At 40.3% G+C, this 21642-nt stretch overlaps 1 protein-coding gene across 1 annotated transcript in view; it reads left to right on the forward strand.

The window, feature by feature from the left end:
* The first annotated feature begins 1 nt into the window (after position 1).
* LOC113406500 (terminal uridylyltransferase 4-like) overlaps positions 2–21642 on the forward strand; it is a 62269-nt gene continuing 40628 nt past the window's right edge. The window contains exons 1-6 of the mRNA XM_026651732.1: positions 2–574; positions 2686–2849; positions 4242–4358; positions 8251–8428; positions 12462–12550; positions 17118–17169. Of these exons, the coding sequence (XP_026507517.1) occupies positions 13–574; positions 2686–2849; positions 4242–4358; positions 8251–8428; positions 12462–12550; positions 17118–17169 (1162 nt within the window). The 5' untranslated portion in view covers positions 2–12. The remainder of the gene's footprint in view (positions 575–2685; positions 2850–4241; positions 4359–8250; positions 8429–12461; positions 12551–17117; positions 17170–21642) is intronic.

A 21642-nucleotide genomic window follows, 5' to 3' on the forward strand; every position in this document is an offset into this window, starting at 1 on the left:
GTCTTCACTATAATGGAAGAGGCCAAGAGCTCAAAAAATGGAAATCATGACCCAAGAAAGTCTACCCGTGTTGTCTGTGAAGAAGGCAAAGCAGTCAGAGTTATAAACAATCAGAATTATAAACACAATAGAAATGATAAATCTGTAAAAGATGTTGGGAGAAGTTCTCCAAGTGGGAGCAGTAGCAAAAAGAGTAAACAAAATGATGTTTGTTCTGAAAAATCAGGAGAAAATAAATCATGTAAAGTAAATAGTTGCATTCCTGGATCTAAAGATATGGGGTCAAACCTTCAGGATCGAAGTCATGGCAAAGCAAAAAAAATATCTAATTTACCAGCAACAGTAGAAAACCTGAAACAGACAAAAGTTCAGCAGACAGGAGAAAACTCTCCAAGCTCCCATATTTCTGGGAATGGAATCAGTATGGAAACCTTACCAGCTACACAAAGAGGGAAATTGGTATTGGAAAATCCACCAGGAGTTCATATGTCAAAAACAAGCACGGATCAGACTGGTGACTCTGGTAAGACAGTTTCAAATCAAAGAACAGTGGAGCACAAGTCTGATGACTTTAGTAAGTATTAAAGCACACTATTTCATTCAGGTTTCTTCGAGAAATTGTTAACAATCTGAAATGGGCTCTGAAGTATTTCTGCTTTGCATATCTTCTCAGTTACATACAGAAAATCATCAAGCACAGTTACAAAGAGTGTACTGTGAATAGACCCTTTGTTACTTGGAGAATAAAGGTCAGATGAATAGCATTTAACTAAATTTCTTTTCTATGTTGTTTAAAAGTGATTATGCAATATTTTAAATTTATTTAGAGCCACATTTTAACTGATTGTGTGTCAATTTCAGGCTATTTTGTGAAATTAGAAAATATTAAAACAGAAATCTTCAAAATATTATGCTATCTTACCTAGAGACCTATTAGTAATACTATTTTAAAAGTGCAGACAAAAATCAACTACTTCCAAATTTAAGAAAACTTCCCTGTAAGCATCAAGAAGACACACACTCTTGCCTTTTACCTGATTGCTATGCTATTTTTGTTCTGCAAAAGTCTTCAGAAGGTGCTTTGACGGTTGGCTTCTTTTCAGTCTAGATACTTCCAGCAGCCACTCTTGTGAACCCTCCGTATTTAAGTCTCCTTCAGCTTCAGAATGTAATACATGCATCAGAGTTCATTTCCTTCTGAGTTAGCCCTTAGTTCAGGAGTTTTCAAACTGTTTCAAAGTGTGGCTTTTTATAGAAATGGTTCATGAGCCACTCGCCAGGGCCGCCCGGGGGGGGCCAAGTGGGGCAATTTGCCCCAGGCCCCGGTCCCCACAGGGGCCCCCACGAGAATATAGTATTCTATAGTATTGCAACTTTTTTTAATGGGAGGGGCCCCTGAAATTGCTTTGCCCCAGGCCCCCTGAATCCTCTGGGCGGCCCTGCCACTTGCTGTTGTGAAGACTGCTTTCCCTTTTGTTTGTGGTCAGACTACATCCCTGTGGTAAATACAGCAACTACTGATGTGGAAAAGTAATATTAGTAAAATATTTAATGTGTTTTTAACTGTCTTAAAATTTACCAGCAAGAACCAGTTTGGAAAACGTGACCAGCCAGCTATATGTAGAACGCCAGCAAGTGTTGCATGGACTACCAGTCATCCACAGACCATACTTAGGAATCAGCTAACTAAGCAATTTCTAATCTGTGTCCCCAGGCTAGCTATCTCAATGCCATCTTCTCCTTACTCTTGTAAGATCTAGTTGTTCTTGGTAACACTCCCACTGATGTGGGTTGTGCTCATAAGAATAGTGTACACTGTAGATGGTTGTGTACATTAACAAACTATGTGCAGATTTTAGTCTTCAGGAGGGATTGTAATTTCAAAATCTTATATATTTATAAATGACAACATTCCAATGCAGCATGGTTGCTGTGAACAGCCATAGAATGCTAAGGTGTCACAGAACATAAGTATGTTCTTAACATCATGCTGACTTAGTAAGTGGGTGCAATTGAACTGTCTAGATAGTAGCTTTGGAAAACATTTTTCTGTGAATTTATTTAAAGTAGCTTTCTGGTATTTTTCTTGACTAAACATGCAGTGTAATAATTTAAATCTTGTTATTTGTATTCTCATGGCACATCACGGTCCTATTATGCCACATGCTGTATGTACTCATAACAAAAAGATGATCCCTGCCCCAAAGAGCTTACCTCCTACAACATAGTCTTTGCACAAAACTCTTACACAGCGCTGATATCTTACATTTTTTCTCTTCTTTGATAGAGCACTTATATTAAAAAACTTGGCTCTTTAGTCTCGCTTAAGGGTGGTAAACAAATAACCGTAATGCATCATTGGAAGGTATGGTATCTTAAGACCATTGAAGAGATTCTTATGTAGTCTTTTCTCCGTAGAGACGGAAGGTTACACTTATGTTGTTGTTGTTGATATTTTCCATTTGATTCCCATTGAAGTCATTGGGAACCATGTAACTAAAGCCCTGTGTGATGCTATTTAAAAAGTACCAGTGAATGTTCTCATGTTTAGCCCACAGAGTTGACTCCTGCATGAAAGCACCTACAGACGACCTTATATTGTTTATAATGCTTACCTCTTCCTCCTCCCCATTTTTAAAAAGTTATTCTGGAAAACAATAATTAAGTGCCAACTTCTTTCTCCAGGCAAAATGAAGAATCCTGAATCAGCTAAAGAACATAATTTGGAGGCTGAGTATTTAGAAAACACTGCTGTAATTGATGAGTCTACTCTGACAGCAGAACAGCAGCTAGGCTTGAAACAAGCAGAAGAGCGACTGGAAAGAGATTATATCTCCCGACTAGAAAAAGTAGGTTGTGATATTCTTGTTCCTTTTTGCTTGTTCAGGGCGAAGGAAAATTCAGTGTATTCTGTAGCTCTGGTAAAGAGCCTTTTTAGCCCCATGCCAATGAGACTTCACATCATGGTCACCATACTTTTGTTTGGATGGGACTTCTTTTTGACCCTATTGCCACTATTCCTTCTTTATTTAGAATGGTTCTTTTGGGTGACATAAGACACTGCCCACTACAGCTGACCGCTTCCTCAGTATTGCTGGCCTGGAGAGCAAGAAACATTGACTGAAAATTGAACATAGATCTCCCATATGGCATATGTAGAGCATTTACCAGCGTTTTTAGTTTAATAGATCTAAAGGATCCACTGCTTATCTATCTTAGGTGTTTATAGAATGTCACTTGTCCTAGTACTGTAAATAATGAATGCCAAACTTCCCCATACATTTCTATCCCAGAAAACCTTCCCCAAAACACCCCCTTTAAACTGGTCTAAAGCAATACCCAAATCAGTATATGGGTATTTAAGAAAACAAAAAGATTCCTTCTGCTTTTGAAGTGTACTCAGAAGATTTTTCGGTCTGCCTCAGTATTGAGGAAATCCTTCACCCTCCCCCAAAACTAATCAAATAAGCCCCAGCAGATTGATATTTGGCTTCATCTTGTTAGGTTTCTTCCTCAAACAAATGAAATAAAGGCTCAGAATATTATACTGATAAAAGCAAAATGGCCACATTATTTTACACTGACATTTTAATCAGAAAATATTGAGTATTCAGAAAATATCAAGTTTTTGTGAAACCACAAAAGACCAAATTCAGCAAGAGCAAATAGTGTTTTAAAATGAATGTTTCCTGTGCATTAATCCCCATACTATTTTAATAGCTGACATTTCCAAAATGCTTTGTGGATTTATCAAATATAAACATGTTCGAATGGAGGGAGGATGGTAATACATACTTTTTAAAATTACAAAAGATGGCAGAAAAAGGGAGTACATGTGTAGGCTGACACTATAGTGAATATATCCCTTCTTGTCGATGTGGAAAAAGACATTGGGAGGACTGGTGATGAGATTTTACAGATCCTTACATTTAAAGAGCTTGAACAAGAGAGTGATCCTGAGCTAAGGGTTAGAAGACAGAAACTTGTGAGTCTTACTCCTGGCTCTGACACTAACATGTTATGTGGCCTTGGGCAAGTCACTTTCACGTCATGTCCAGTGGGGATAATCCAACCCACAGAGGTCTTGTGAAGTTTCATTAATTAATATTTGTAAAATACTTTGACCTAAAAGGTGCTGTATAAATGCTAAGTACTGTTTATTATTGACACAATTTGTCATGGACTACTGACAGAAGTATGTAAGTCTCTTTTTTAAAAAAATGTTGGCCTCTTTATTTCAGCGCTCCCCAGAATATGCCAACTGCCAGTATCTATGCAAACTCTGCTTGGTTCACATTGAAAATATCCAGGGAGCTCACAAGCACATTAAAGAAAAACGCCATAAGAAAAATATAATGGTAAGTTAATTAATGAAGACTTTGAGTCTGTGGTGAAATACATACATTTTGTTTTATAGTAAGAATTTCAGGTTACTTTTTTGATAACATATTCTGTGAATCTGATAAATCAAAACTAAAAAAAAAATTAATTGTTTTTGTGAGATTAGTGCTGGCTAAGTATTTTGTAACTGAATCTATTTCAGGTTATTAATCTTTTTATAATGTACTTTACAGTATGTAATACTGTTTATGTTGTAACCAGAATTCTCTATATAATATAACATTTCCTTTGAACTAGAAAATACAGAATGTGGAATACCTGACCCACAAACCTATCCAGGTGACTCAGAAAGTGTCTAGTTCACCCTCTGATACTTGGAGCTAAAATTTTTGATAAAGTTCACTCTTAGAAGTACTACCTATAAAAAACAGAACTTCTGTGGGGTACATTGCCATGTTAGCCAGTTGGTGTGGCCCATTAGAACGTTGCATATAAAAATAGTAATAATTTTTTCAGAAGCAATCATTTTTTCTATACTCCTGGGAGAATTCTGCAACAAAAAATTAAAAATTATGTGCATAATATATTAAAATTATGCAAAATTCGGTATATTTTGTCTGTTAAAATAACACAATATAAACACACCAGTTTCAATTATTTTTGGTCATTTATTTCAAAATACTTGTCAGCAAGTATGTCTGTAACAACACAGACAACAAAAAAGATTCAGGAAATGTTTTTGTTTCTTGACAAATAGATGCCTTATTAGGCATATTAATACAGAACTCTGAGTAATAATTCATTTAAACTACAATAGAGAACTGTATTTCCCGCACCCCTGAGAAGCAGTGCAAAGGCTTGTGGGATTCAGGGATAATGGAGGAGCTGAGGGAGAGGGAAGTAAATTGCTGGGAAGGAGCCTGGGTGTGAACTTGGAGGGTTGTTGGGTATGAATGGGAAAAGTATTGAACAGATTTTTTTGGGGGTGGGGAAGGGATTGTTAGGGAGCTTCCCCCATGCAGACGCTGGCTGATCCCTAGCCTCTCCCATTCAGTCAGGAACATCTGCCCCGTCTCTGTGTTCCTGTGCCCCCATGTGTTCTTGCACCCCCTGTCCTCGTCCCTCCACCCCCACTCAGACACCCACTCCCCCCATCCCCATGTGACCCTGCACCCCCTCCGCCATCCCTATGTGACTTTGTACCCCCTCCCCGCCCCATGTGTCTCTATGCCCCCACCCAGCCACTCCCCTGTCCCTATGTAGTTCTGAACCCCCTCCCCCATAACCATGTGGCCCTGCACCTCCCTCCCCCTGTGGCCCTCTGCCTCCACTCCCATTCAGCCCCTGCCCCAGTCTGTCCTCCCCCACTAGCCCTTATGAGCCCCTGACTGCCCCCCCCCGGCCGCCCACGCTCTGTGTCCTCATAGCCCCGTCTCCTGACCTGGCCTGACTGGCACTGTGAAGAAGGCAGGCTCTTTCTCTTGCCTCGCTGGCCGGGAGCTGCTGCTGTGGTCTATCACCACAGCACCCTCTGGTGGGCAAAAGGCGGAACTGCAGCAACATTTCGTCAGAAGCTTTTTTCTGTGCAAAAAAATTAAAAATATATGTGGGTCATTAATTATGGGCACACGCAGTAGTGCAGAATTCCCCCAGGAGTAATTTCTAAGATGTCTATCTCTGCAATATCTAAATGCCATAACATTTTTAAAAAGGTCTTCATTAATTCTTCAAGAGAAGGAACCTGTTCTTCCTTTGTCACCATTTACTTTTAAGCCAATCCTTTATGAGTAGATGGATATAGGTGTTTTTCTCTAGGAGCAGGTTGCTGGGGACATTCTGAAGTTTAGCTGTTGGAGCAAATACCTGATGAAGAGTTCTGCATTGTAGTCTGAAGGTTGCAAGATTTGGCCATACCCTAATCTCCAGTGGTAGCATATTCCACAGTTGAGAGCACTCTATTGAGACTATTGAGAATGCTCTTCTTCAGCTTATAATTCATATCAGGATTCCATCACTCATGACGTCTCTATTGAATATAAATGACTTGGGGAGCTGCACAGAATGGGGAAGTCCTTGAGATAGATTGGTTCTACCCTATTTAGGTCTTTAATGATAAGGACTGGGATCTTGGACTTCTCAGAACTAAACTGGCAGCCTATGTATGGCACAAGTTTTGGTATGTTTTGCTCTCATTGGTCTGCTTCACTTAATAGGTGGTTTTTTGTGTGCTGAATTATCTCTAGTTTGTGGGTTGGCTTCTGGGTCAGACTAAGGTATAGTGTGTTGTAATAATCCAGTCTTGAAGTGACAAAATCACAGATCCCTATAATTAGTTCTGCATTTCAGACCAAAGGGCATGATCTAGCCAGGAGATGTGAAATAAGGTGTTTTTGGCCACTGTTGCTACATTGGTATATCTGAATAGTCAGGGTGGGAGGGTGAGATGTGGATACTTCTAATTAATGGGTGAAAAGCTGGGTTTGATCTGTGCCATTTGTTGTTCACTTTAATTTTAATTTATAGCGTAAGCCCAGATTCACAATGATGGGTGCAAAATACACTTTTAAATGGTATTTTGTAAAATATGTCCCTCCATTCCCATCCAGTGGGTCTAAGACTCAGTTCAAGCGCTAAAAATATCATGTGTTTCTAATTTTATACATCTAAGTATACACTCTTTTATATATTATATGTTATAATACACCTCTACCTCGATATAACGCTATCCTCGGGAGCCAAAAAATCTTACTGCGTTATAGGTGAAACCGCGTTATATTGAACTTGCTTTGATCCACCGGAGTGCGCAGCCCTGCCCCCCCGGAGCACTGCTTTACCGCATTATATCCGAATTCGTGTTATATCGGGTCGCGGTGTATTAACATTAATATTCCAGTAGTGCAAAAAGACCAATCAGGTCACATATTATAAAACGTATGAGAGCTGAGGTTAGATACATTTACCTTAATGAGTGACTAAACTAGCTTACCAATAGCAGCTTCTGCACCAAAAAAACCCCAGACAAACAAAAAACAGACCCCACAGAAAAACAAACCCAACAGTGACAAAATAAATAATTTTAAAAAATCTTGCAAAATTTGTATTATTTTTGTTGTCATGTTTTAATTTTTAAAATAAGGAAATCAAAATAGAGCTAACTTGATAAATAAACTTGAACTGTGTACATATAAGTGTGGAGATCTGGTCAACACTTTTATTATGGTGCTGTGTTCTGCGGATGCATAACAGGTTGTTAGTCACTTATTCAAAAACTATGCTATTGATTAAGATGTTTCCATGGTGAGTCATACAATTTCAATTAATCAGTGAATTTCAGAACCAAGTAGTGGTCACTGCTGATTCCAGGTGATCTGAGATTTATCAGGTTTTAATGCTCGTAAAGTAGTTATCTCCAATAAATGAAGTTAATTATTATAATCCAATTGATTAAAACTAGCACTTGATGAGAGTAACTGGTTGGGCTGTAGTGAGAGGAGAACAAGCTCCTTATATTTAATTGGGAGTCAGGGGAAACTGTTTGCCTCACTGGAGTCCTGCACATGGGCTCTCCGTTCAGTCACTAGTGTTTATTGTGCAAGAAAAAAAATACAGCTTCTTTCATATCTTTGGATAAACTCTGTTTCAGAGCTCTCAACCATGCAAATGTAATTCAGGGAACATAACCCTTCAGATTCCTTCCTTGGCTGTCGGCCCTGCAAGAACCTGTTCCTTTTCTAACATGGAGCATCTAGTGTCATTTCCGTGAGCCCAGTTGTCATATATGCCAATTGGCTGTGCAGAGTTTGAATCCTGTGGAAATGTGCTGGTCAGAGCACCATATAAAGCAAACCCTCAAGTTAAAAATAATATAATCAAGTACAATTATCCTCTTATCATCCAAAAATTCTCCAGGAAAAACAGGAAGAAAATGAGCTGCGTGGCCTCCCACCTTCCTCCCCTGCACAGGTGGCTGCTTTGACTTTTACACTCATGGAGGCAGCAAATGAACAAGGCATATCAGATGATGACTTCAGAATCCGCCAAGAAATTGTAAACGAGATGGAGAAGATTATTCAACAGCCCTTACCAGGTATGCATGATGTCCCTCATTTTCTTTAAATGCAAGACATTCTCTTAATTTATTCTAACAATTATAAGTTAAATCTTGCTCTCTTCATCAGTGTGGAATAGTTAATTTTGTTTGAAATATCTTTATTATATCTTTAGAAGTATCAGGAATGTCAAGTCTTACCTTCCCTGGTTTTGTTAGCCGGCTTGTTTGAGGTCTCAAAGAGATTTAGCTCCCAGTTGCACAAACTCTTACATATGTGCTTAACTTTACACAAGCGTTTTTAGGATCAAAGTACCAGTCCTTAATCCTAGTGGTGGGGCTATAACAAAAATCTTTCTTCTTACAAGTATTTGTAATGCATTTAAATTAAATAGAGGTAAACAAAACAAACAATTTTAAACAGTGTGACTAAATGTCACTTCCCTTCTCAATTAAGTAAGTTTTACTTTTTCTCTACCAGTTCTCCAGTTGTCTGTGGAATCTGTCAGGATAGACAAGACTTGAATTAATAAAGTTTAAAAAAAATTAAAAAGAAACAGCAAAAAAAAAAAAATACTCAACCCCAATAGTTTTATTTATAGGTCACCCTTGATACATAGGTGCAACGTAGACTACAAGTCCCCATATGCATTATTTTACTGAAAGTGGAGGTCTCTTAAATCCAGAAGGAGCATAGCTCTCACAGGCAGCTCTCCATGTTAAATATGAGGGCAATGGGTCCTCAACTGAGCAAAATTGCTTGCAGAAGTTGATAATTTTGTTTAAATCTGAGTATCTAAATTCCAAATGTTATTTCATACTGTTCGTGCTCTCTTTTTAATGCCATTGGCAGTTTAGAAGTTCAATGGTGAGTGACCCTCACCAATGCAGTAACGACATAAACTAGTTTGACTGAATTTGTAAACAATCTGGGGATTAGTAAAGAACGAGGGTGGCACGTCTGTTAGTGGAAAAGATTGTGTGCAGTCAGTGACATTTCAGTCTCAGTGATCTCTCTAAATAATTATACCTGGTAGATGTATGTTTCTAGTGGGATTAACTACGGCCTTAAGTTTGTTTTCTTTGGACTTTCAGTGATTTGAGTATTATTGCACGTGCCAAATATGAACCATGCAAAGGCCTGTGGTGGTTATGGATAGTAACATCAGAATTTTGAAAATTATCAAGAAAGTTTCTTTTTAACATTCACTATGGGCCCGATATTCAGAAGTGCTGATGACCCATACATCCCACTGAAGTCAATGGGAGCTGCAGGTGCTGATCACCTTTTAAAATCAGGCCATATATGCTTTCTAGACAAAATGTAAATCCCATTTAAATTAATAGACTAGATAACATTGTTGCTTTTTTTTTTTTTTTACAGTATTACTTATTGATGAAAGTATTTTTGTCTTGTTCATTTCATCAAAACCTTCCATATATAATTTTTTTATTTTGCCTTCATTGCTTCTCTTCTCCTTCTCTTACAGCTCTGGAGGTCTGTTATGGCTTCCAAGAAACACCTGAATGCCTTTATTGTTCTTAACAGCTATGCACACTGTCTCTGCTGTGTCAGCCAAAATACTTACATAATACCTCTCTGTAGATTCAGTATCAGCTTCACCCATCCTTCTCCTCTTGCTTTATTTTGCTCATATATTTTGTAAACTCTTTATTTTGATCACATATTTTGTAAATCTTCATACATTAGCCATCCCTCATGTTACTTCACTAACAAAATATTTAACTTTCAAATCCAATTTATGTATGTCCCTATAATTTATATTGTTGATTTTATTTTCCTTCTTTGCTTTAACTTCTTATCTCCTATGATGCTAATTGGTAGACTCAAAACAAGAGAGCAGATATTTGAAGCTAGACAAATGTATCAACATTATGTTAGCAATAGTTGAATTATCAGAGAAGCTGCAGTGAATGAGGTATTGGTCTTTCATTGGCAGACAATAGCTTTTCTAGCAGATTTCATTTATATCAAAACTGCCTAGAAATTAATATGTTATCTTTTTTTGTTTGATAAATAGCTACTTTTTTCCCCCTTCTCAATAAAAGTGTAGTAATGATTAAGACTTTTTTGTTCATTTTAGGGGTAATGATCTCTTATGCTTCTTAAACATACACTATGCATGTTAACTAAAATATGATGGTAAATAGAGAAAATGATCCTAGTAATGGAAGACAATTTGTTGTGCTCCTTTTTAAAAACTGGTTTCTGGATTTTAATTTTATCAAATGCTGACTAAAATTTGTATCCAGTAACAGTCCAGGAACAATTGAACATTCTGGCTTGTTTTGTTCACAAGAGTCCACCATAAAAAAAAGAAGTCAACTCCCCTCTTACAGGGATGCATGAAAAATGATGACTTTGACAATTTTAGCTCCCTGGTTAACATACACAAGACTATTCCACAGGGTCTCATTACTTCTGGTCAGTGGAATGTTCTGTATATATGTGGAAAACAGTTTCTACCAAGCCATGATTTCTCCTGAGAATCTGTAGATTCTTTGGTTTGATCACAGCCAGGATAAAGGCAACTAATATTGTTTTAGCAGCATGTCCTAAATTGTGGGGAGGAGGGACTACTCCCAGTTTTGTGGTTAGCCTGATTTTGTCCAATGACTACAGCACAAATATCACAGAATAATGATCTCCTACATAAAATACATCAAAATGTTTCATAAATAATTTTGTGCGATGGAATGATATTTGCTTATGATACCATTGTCTGGCTTAGAACAGGCCTAATGTGTATTTGAACTGGTCAGAAACCATTGTAGCTCTAGAAATACAATTGTTTAAGTAGATACTGTACTTCTGTGGCTATGATGGTTTCCAGGTTGCTCAATTATGTTTTGTGTGTAAGTTTTACTGTTGAATAATGCACAGGCACTTGCTAATCTAATTATTTGGCACAGATGCCATGGTAAATACAAGGAGCAATATTTGTGGCAAAGGAGTATATCAGACAAAAGTTTTACGGCTGATTGGATGCTCAGGTGGAACAGTGCTACTTGATAACCACCTAAACTTTATTAAAAAGTATACACTAACACCATGACACTAACTGTAGTTTACAGGATAAAAAATAAATAAATTACAGCATAAAAATTTAGAGAACAATATTTTCTTTGTTGTTAGAGTGTGAAAATTGTGTTCTTTGAGTTTCCTGTTTTCTGTGATGCCACATTGGAAGTGTGGCTAGAATGAGTAACCGAGTGGGGGAGGTGATTAATCATTCATTAGGGTATAACTGCTGAGGTTAGATATAGTGTCTCAAGAAAGTTTTAAATGTCATCAGTGAGGGATAATTTGGCCAATCATCACTTAAACCTATAATAGGGTGGCTTGCCCCTTAAGGGCTAGGAGGGCTGTAGCTAACTAATCTTGATTACAGAATGAGGCATACTTGGGTTGAATCAGGTAATTCAACCCTGAAGCAGGAAGTTGCAGTGAAGTGGGGAGAGCCCAGGAAGCTGTGGTGGAGTCTGCAGAAACTGAGGAAAGCTCTCCGGGCACAAAGGCCTGGGATGATACATATACACTGCTAAAAAACCACAGACTCATGGCAACAAGTCTCAGAGCCTGGGTTAACTGACTAAGCTTGTGCTGAAACATGGTGAAGGGGGTAGGTCTCAGAGCCCTCATAGGAATGTCTATTCTGCTATTTTTTATCCCCTAGCACAAGCCAAGTCAGTTGACCCACGCTGTAAGACTTCCAGCTGGCTTTCCCTGCCCTCCCCGCCTTCCCGGTATTGATGTATGTGGAAAGATCCTTTCCAAACAGGGGAGAGACTGCCAAGGCCCCAGGCAGGAAGACCTGAGAGGAGAAAGAGAAATCTTGGGTTGTGTGGACTTATGAATGGACTTTGTTTTGGGGTTTTGAGTTTTAATAAACCTAGTCTTCAAAGAGGGCTGTTTTTGACCAAGACAAAGCCTGACGGGAAATTTTATTAGAACAGTTCAAGAGGGGAAAATGAGGCAGGCTACCTTAGGCCACGAGGGGGCGTACTGGAGACGGCCAGCCCAGTTACAAAGCCTTTCTCTGTTTTCCAGAGTGTTCACTGAGGATGTATGGCTCCTGTCTAACTAGATTTGCTTTTAAAACCAGTGATGTTAATATTGACATAAAATTTCCCTCCAAGGTAAGTAGTATCTTGTTATAACTAAAAAGAGTCAATAACCTGCACGTTATATCTGCTCCATTGTCTTTATCTTCCACTAAGGCTAATTGTTGTAATAGCAAATAGCACATAGTTTGAACATTATTTGGTATTTTGATATATTGTAAGTAGGGCTGTCAATTAATCGCAGTTAACTCACGTGATTAACTCAAAAAAATTAATCGCGATTAAAAAAATGAATCATGATTAATCGTGGTTTTAATTGCATTGTTAAACAATAGAATACCAATTTTAATTTATTAAATTTTTTGGATGTTTTTCTACATTTTCAAATATATTAATTTGACTTGCAACACAGAATACAAAGTGTACAGTGATCACTTTATATTATTATTTTTTATTACAAATATTTGTACTGTAAAAATGATAAAAGAAATAGTCTTTTTCAATTCACCTCATACAAGTACTGTTGTGCAATCTCTTTATCATGAAAGTGCAACTTACAAATGTAGATTTTTGTTTTGTTTTGTTACAACTGCACTCAAAAACAAAACAGTGTAAAAGTGTAGAGCCTACAAGTCCACTCAGTCTACTTCTTGTTCAGCCAATTGCTAAGACAAACAAGTTTGTTTACATTTACAGGAGATAATGCTGCCCATTTCTTATTTACAATGTCACTTGAAAGTGAGAACAGACATTCGCATGGCACTTTTGTAGCCGACATTGCAAGGTATTTATGTGCCAGATATGGTAAACATTCGTATGCTCCTTCATGCTTCGGCCACCATTCCAGAGGACATGCTTCCATGCTGATGGCACTTGTTAAAAAAAATAATGCGTTAACTAAATTTGTGACTGAACTCGGGGGAGAATTGTATGTCTCCTGCTCTATTTTACCCACATTCTGCCATATATTTCATGTTATAGCAGTCTTGGATGATGACCGAGCACATGTTGTTCGTTTTAAGAACACTTTCACTGCAGATTTCACAAAACACAAAGAAGGTAGCAGTGTGAGATTTCTAAAGATAGCTACAGCACTTGACCCAAGGTTTAAGAATCTGAAGTGCCTTCCAAAATCTGAGAGGGAGGAGGTATGGAGCATGCTTTCAGAAGTCTTAAAAGAGCAACACTCTGATGTGGAAACTACAGTACCCAAACCACCAAAAAAGAAAATCAACCTTCTGCTGGTGACATCTGACTCAGATGATGAAAATGAACATGCATCGGTCCGCACGGCTTTGGATCGTTATTGAGCATAACCTGTCATCAGCATGGACGCATGTCTTCTGAAATGGTGGTTGAAGCATGAAGGGACATATGAATCTTTAGCGCATTGGGCACGTAAATATCTTGCGACGCCGGCTACAACAGTGCCGTGCGAACAGGGGCGGCTCCAGGCACCAGCACACCAAGCGCGTGCCTGGGGTGGCAAGCCGCGGGGGGCAGCCTGCTGGTCGCTGTGGGGGCGGCAGTCAGGGGCCTTCGGTGGCATGCCTGCATGAGGTCCGCCGGTCCTGCGGCTTCGGCGGCAATTCGGTGGCGGGTACGCCGAAGCCGCGGGACCGGCGGACCTCCTGCAGGCATACCGCCGAATCCGTGTTACCAGCAGACCTCCCGCAGGCGCGCCGCCGAGAGCCGCCTGACTGCCGTGCTTGGGGCGGCAAAATACATAGAGCCGCCCCTGCGTGCGAACGCCTGTTCTCACTTTCAGGTGACATTGTAAATAAGAACCGGGCAGCTTTATCTCCTGCAAATGTAAACAAGCTTGTTTATCTGAACGATTGGCTGAACAAGAAGTAGGATTGAGTGGACTTGTACGCTCTAAAGTTTTATATTGTTTTATTTTTGAATTAAGTGATTTTTTTGCACATAATTCTAATTTTTTGTAAGTTCAACTTTCATGATAAAGCGATTGCACTACAGTACTTGTATTTGGTGAATTGAAAAATACTATTTGTTTTGTTTTTACAGTGCAAATATTTGTAATAAAATAAATATAAAGTGAGCAATATACACTTTGTATTGTGTGCTGTAATTGAAATCAATATATTTGAAAATGTAGAAAACAGCCAAAATATTTAAATAAATGTTATTCTATTATTGTTTAACAGCGCAATTAATTGTGATTAATTTTTTTAATCGCTTGACAGCCCTACTTGTAAGTCAAATTGACAAAAGTTTTATCATTTTGCATCGTTTCAAGAAAATTACATCTACATGGTAGCTTTAATTTCATTTTTTTGCAGCTTTATGTGGGCTACTAGCCATTTTCTTTTCTATTCTACTGAATCTGCTTCTAAGCATTAAAAATTAAATGCAAATAATTTACCCCAAATAAACTGTGTATTTTTATGTACAGGATGCCCAAATAGTAAGTGTTGAAAAGTCACTAAGCACACAAACTTTATGGAAAGTTGTCTTAAAATTGCCATCATATTTCCTTTTATATTCTATTCAGCTCCTTGTTGCTGTCACATCCCAGATATCACAAATACCGAAAACTCCTCCAGAATAATGGAGCTGGCCCTTAGGAGGCTAAGGTTATTGGTGCATTTTTATAATACATAGGGTGATCATCTTTAACTTAATACAAAAGTAATGTAAGAAACAAAACACATAAGTAAAACAAAAAAAACCCCAACACCCCCAAAACATACTCAAAAACCTTACTACCATCGGCTCTTTTGTTCCAGTGAAGTTCATGACATCTGTGTTGGTACTTTGGGGTGCATATCTGAGTATTGCATTCTGAGGTGTTGCAGCCATTTGGATCAGCTGGAGCTACACTTAAAGCAAATATATGCTCAGTACCCCATGTCTGTTGTTGGTTGGGTCTCTGAGCACATAAAAATAAATTATTAACTCATTTTTGGTAAACTATTTCCAGTTCACCTTTAAAATATTGTTTTGATAAGTATATTAGGTTTCTGAAAAATAAGATTTTTTCCATGTATAAAAATGTGTTACTTTAACAAAATTCATCAAGTAAACCAAACTTATTTGACAAGCTCAAGAGCCACTCCTGAGTGCATTCTGCGCCAAAAAATTAAAAATTCTGTGCCAAAAAATGAAAATGCTGCACATAATATTTTAAAATTCTGCAAAATTCTGCAAGTGTTATTTGTCAAATAAATGTAGAGGCTCCAGCACGGCATTGGGGAGCACAGGCCACTGGCTGCACAGAGGTTGGAGATCACTGTGCAGCTTTTCCCCCTCCCCCTTCCCGGACACAGACTCAGTGGTGAGACTGCACCCAACCCTGACAGTGAAAGGACTGGACCTGCCCCAGAAACACCCCAGGGCCCTGCCCCTCCATGCCAGGTGCAGGAGGCAGGTTCAGCAAGGCAGGATCCAAGTATGGAGGGGCTCAGTGTGGGGGGGATCCAGGTGTGAGTTGAGAGGGTTCTGTGTGTGGCAATCTGGGTGTGGACGGCTCAGTGGGGTATCCGGGTGCGGAGGGTATCTGGATGCACAGGGGCTTGGGGGTTTCTGGGTGCAATGGTAATGGAACTCTGCAGAGGGGTCCAGATGAAGGTGGTTGGGGCTCGGGGGTGGGGGGGTCTGGGTGTGGGGGATAGAGCTCGGCAGGGGGGTCTGGGTGTGGGTGGCTCAGTGGAGAGGTCCAGAGGCTGGGGGAGTGGGGCTCAGTGGGGTGGGAATCTGGGTGCGAGTGGCTCATTGGGGTGGTATGGGGGAGTGGGGCTCATTGGGGGGGGTTCTGAGTGCAGGGGGCTGAGGCTCGTTGGGAGGGCCTGGGTATGAGGGGATCTGGATGCATGGGGGTTGGGCGGATGGGGTAGCAGCTCCCTGCAGCTGAGGAGCGATGAGTGCAAGAAGGGGGAGGGGTGGGGGAGGTAGGAGGAGTTTGCCTAGCTTCCTGCAGCTGGGGGAGAAATCTGGGGGTGGGTCTGACCCAGCCCCGGATGCCGTGCAGGGGAAGAGGAAGTCCCATCCTCCCCAGCCCAGCAGCTGAGCTCGGCGCAGGGTAGGAGCCACCAGCCGGGTCTTCCCGAGTCCTGCCTCCTGCCCCACACTGATTTACTTCTCTGCCGGCTGTCCTGGGCACCCAAAACATACTGCTGGGGACGGTTGCATTACCGCTCTTGTGGCTTCCCTTTGCTTCCCAGTCAGAAAGTCATTTTTCTACAGGGAAGCAAAGAAATAATTGGGGGACATAAAGTCTGCGCATGTGCAGTGGCACAGAATTCCCCCAGGAGTAAAGAGCCAACACTTACAGCTGAACATACACCATATCAGAGGATTCAGATTTCAAAAATATTCAAATTATTTTTTAATGTGTAGATGGAGCAGATGGGTTTACCAGAAGAGTTCATAGAATATAACTTAAAAGAGAAAGCTGTCTGAATTATTTATTAGCACCCATTTTCATGGAGTAGATGAACATATTTAACATTTTTCATAAATATAAGTAGATGAGTACAATGAATTATTGTAGGAAAATTTACGATAAACATTATGTATTTAAATTGTACAACTTAAATGGTGTTAAACTAATTATAAAATTCAGTAATTCAGTTTCTGAATAAAATAACCTGTCCTAATTTTGTTTGGTCCTCATTTTTAGATGAGTCACCCAGATGTTCTGATACAGGTGCTTGACATTTTAAAAAACTGTGGTGAGTTAACCGTAATTGATGCTTGCTTACGTAACTGCTTTTTGTAATAACGTTGCTGGGAAAAATACAACAAAAAGCACACAGAATATTTTAATTACAAAAAGGATAGAGATTTTATGTTTTACTGTAGCCTTTTTCAGCCAGTTTAATGCTAGTGAATGGTGCTAGACTGACACTGACTGCTTCTTGGAGCAGCTACTCCTGGAAACCACAAGGAAAGAGGCAATTCTTAGTTTAGTTCTATGTAGAGCACAGGATCTGGTCCAAGAGGTGAATATAGCTGAACTGATCAGTAATAGTGACTATAATGTAATTAAATTTAACATCTTTGTGGAGGGAAAATACCAAAGAAGCCCTAGACAATAGCTTTTAACTTCAAGAAGGAAATTACAAGAAAAATCACAAGGGTGAAATGCCTGCAAGCCACATAGAAACTTAAAAAACACCATAAAAGAGGCTCAAATTAAATGTATACCCCAAATAAAATAATAAGAGGACCAAAAAATGCCACCATGGCTAAACAACAGAGTAAAAGAGGCAGTTAGAGGAAAAAAGGCATGCTTTAAAAATTGTAAATCAAGTCACACTGAGGAGAATAGAAAGGAGCATAAACTCTGGCAAGTCAAGTATTGAAGTATAATTAGGCAGGCCAAAAATAAATTGAAGAACAACTAGCAAAAGACACAAAAACTAACAGCAAAACATTTTTTAAGTACATCAGAAGCAGGAAGCCTGCAAAACAATCAGTGGAGCCACTGGATGATCGAGGTGCTAATTGAGCACTAGAGAAAGACCAGGCTATTGTGGAGAAGCTAAATGAATTCTTTGCATCAGTCTTCACTGCAGAGGATGTGAGGGAGATTCCCACACCTTAGACATTCTTTTTAGGTGACAGATTTGAAGAACTGATCAAGCGTCTGATGAAGTGGGCATTCACCCACGAAAGCTTGTGCTCCAATACTTCTGTTAGTCTTAAAGGTGCCACAGGACCCTCTGTTGCATTTTACAGATTCAGACTAACACGGCTACCCCTCTGATACTTGACACTTCTGAAAGGTTGCCGACCCCTGAATTAAACAGTAATAAGTCATCAGGACCAGATAGTATTCAGCCAAGAGTTCTGAAGGAACTCAAATATGAAATTGCAGGACTACTATCAGTGGTATGTAACCTGTCATTTAAATTAGCTTCTGTACCAGATGACTGGAGGATAGCTAATGTGACACGTTTTTTAAAAGGCCCCAGAGGTGATCCTGGCAATTACAGGCCAGTAAGCCTAACTTCAGTACCAAGCAAATTGGTTGAAACTATGGTAAAGAACAGAATAACCAGATACATAGATGAACACAATTTGTTGGAGAAGAGTCTGCATGGCTTTTGTAAAGGGAAATCATGCTTCACCCATCTATTAGAATTCTTTGATGGGGTCAACAAATATGTGAACAAGGGTGATCAAGTGGATATAGTGTACTTTGACTTTCAGAAAGCCTTTGACAAGGCCGCACACCAAATGCTCTTAAGCAAAGTAAGCAGTCATGGGACAAGATGAGGGGATCCTCTCCTGGATCAATAACTGGTTAAAAGATAGGAAACAAAGGGTAGAAATAAATGGTCAATTTTCAGAATTGAGAGAGGTAAATAGTAGGATCACCCAGAGGTCTGTACTGGGACCAGTGCTGTTCAACATATTCACAAATGATATGTAAAAAGGGGTAAACAGTGAGTTGGCAAAGTTTGGCGATGATACAAAATTACTCAAGATAGTTACGTCCAAAGCAGACCGCGAAGAGTTAAAAAGAGATCTCAGAAGAGTCTCAGGTGGTCGTGAGATCATTATAGGCAGCCATGGTGCGTTTGATATGTCCACAAGGTCAATGGCCAGGGTTGTCACAATGAGATGGGCCTCATGGTTCCAAGCACTGGGCAAGGTATCGTGCAAAGTACAGGCTATTGTAGAGGACCTGCCCTTTGAGGGATTGGAGCTCATCAGCCAGAGAACAGACTAATGCCTACACTCTCTCAGTGCCTTAAGGGACACTGGGAATCTACACACTGGCTCTCTATAGAAGACTATACAAGCATCAGTCCCAGCAAAGAGACGACTGCTTCTTACATCTGGAGTTGACAGAGTAGCAACACAGACAGAAGCCCAGATGCTTCAGGGGATTCCCATCTTGCCCCTCCTCGGCAAGCCTCTCGGAGGCAGCAGTTTTAACAGGAGTGTTGAATCATACCTAAAGCCAATCCAGAGCCTTCTCCCACTTTCAGGAACCATCTTGCTGCTTTCCCCAGGCCTATGTGGCCATCACAGCTTACAATGGGCATTAGTCATCATTGCCCAAAGCTACCCCTATATACTTCCACTCTTACCCCACCCTGCTCTCTTCCTTATACATTTGCAGGGGTCCTTCTCACAAGAGCCTGTTATAAACAGAAATGGCCTCATTGCTTTGTCTAGGAGACAAAGAAGAGATACTACACCCAATATTTCCTTATCTCAAAGAAGAAAGATGGTTTTTGTCCTATCCTAGGCCTGCAGAGACTGAATGTGTATATACACCACCTCAGATTCAGGATGGTAATGCTTGTGTACATCTCTCAAGACTGATGAGTGTTTCTTGATGTCCAGGATATGTACTTCCAAATAGCCATCCATCCGTCTTATCGGGAGTACCTAAGATTCATGGTGGGCCCACTCATTACTAGTATGAGGTACTGCCATTTGGACTCCATGGAACCAAGAGTCTTTATGAAGTGCCTAGTGATAGTTGCGGCACATCTCAGCAGGAAGGGCATTCATATCTACTCTTACCTGGACAACTGGCTGAAGCAGTGCAGATCCCAGAAGGAGATGGCAGCAAGCCTGGAATTGACACTCTGTTCTCTCAGTTATAAATAAATATATGGTGATATACCTATCTCCTAGAGCTGGAAGGGACCCTGAAATGTCATTGAGTCCAGCCCCCTGCCTTCACTAGCAGGACCAAGTACTGATTTTGCCCCAGATCCCTAAGTGGCCTCCTCAAGGATTGAACTCACAACCCTGGGGTTAGCAGGCCAATGCTCAAACCACTGAGCTATCCCTCCCCCACTCTTGGTACACGCCAAAAAAATCATCTTACCATATTGCAGGCGATAGAGTGCAAAAGAGCCATAATTGGCTCCAGATTTCAGTGCAGTCACTAGTGATTGGGATAGAATCAAACTTGTCTATGATGAGTCAGATATGTCTGGGGTGCTAGGCCATATATCAGTATGGATGTATGTGATGGCACTTGCCAGACTTCATCTCTGGCCATTCCAACTCTGGCTCACACCGGTCTGTTCCCTGGCAAAACACCTGATGTATGAGAAGATCATGATTCCATCTCACATCATCACAGAACTCAGATGGTGGAAGGAACCCACAAATGTGTGCAGTGGGTTCCCTCCCCTACAAGGACTCTAATCACAGATGTGTCAGGAACAGGCTTGGGGAGTCCACCCAGACCATCTAAAGATGCAAGGGACTTGGTCCCTAGAAAATAGTGTTTCACATCAATGTCCTGGAGCTCAGAGCCATCACACTAACCTGTATGCCCTTCCTACCTGTTTTCCAAAACTCCATAGTGCAGATTGTGATGGACAACATGTCAACAATGCTCTATATAAACAAGTAAGGTGGTGCACACTTGTTCCTCCTAGTTCTAGAAACTATGAAGCTCTGGACATGGTGCCACGATCACGGGATAACCCCAATGGTTCTTCATCTCCTAGGAGTCAGCAACAACCTGGCAGTCAGTCTGTTACCACACATGAGTGTACATTGAGGAAGTCCATCATAAAGACGATATTCTTGCATTGGGGGAACCATCTGATAGGCCTGTTTGCCCCCAGTGTCAATGCAAAGAGCCAGAACTTTTGTTCCAAAGGGGTTGTGAACCTGAGGTAGTTACTGGATGTCTTCCTTCTGCAAGGATCTCATGGCGTTCTGTATGCATTTTCACTAATTTTCCCTCATCCCCAGGAGAGACAAAGCCACGATTAGTCTAATATTCTGCACTAGCAAGTTTTGGCTGACAGAACTATACACATGTCCATTCAGCCACTGATCTAGCTCCCAGACTGCCCAAAAGTGATCTCACAGCACCACAGCCAGATACTCCACCCAGACCTGAAGTCACTGCAACTGACAGTGTGGCTGTTTGCTGGCTGACTACCATAGATAGACTGTCCCCTCCAGGTCCAGGAAGTGCTGATAGAGAGCAGGAAAACATAAACCAGAAATATATGTTCTTCCAAATGGAAGATATTCTCAATATGGGCAGCTCAAGAGGTTCTGGACCTGATCCAGGCCTTAATACCAAAGACCCTCAACTACCTATCGCACTTAAAACAGTCTGGCCTTTTGTTCAGTTCTGTTAAGGGCCATCTTGCAGCAATTTCGGCTTACCATACCATATGCCTCGAAAGTCATGCCCCCCCCCCCAACCT

This window comes from Terrapene carolina, unplaced genomic scaffold, assembly GCF_002925995.2.
Source record: "Terrapene carolina triunguis isolate 2854851 unplaced genomic scaffold, T_m_triunguis-2.0 Scaffold102, whole genome shotgun sequence".
Classification (NCBI taxonomy): domain Eukaryota; kingdom Metazoa; phylum Chordata; order Testudines; family Emydidae; genus Terrapene; species Terrapene triunguis.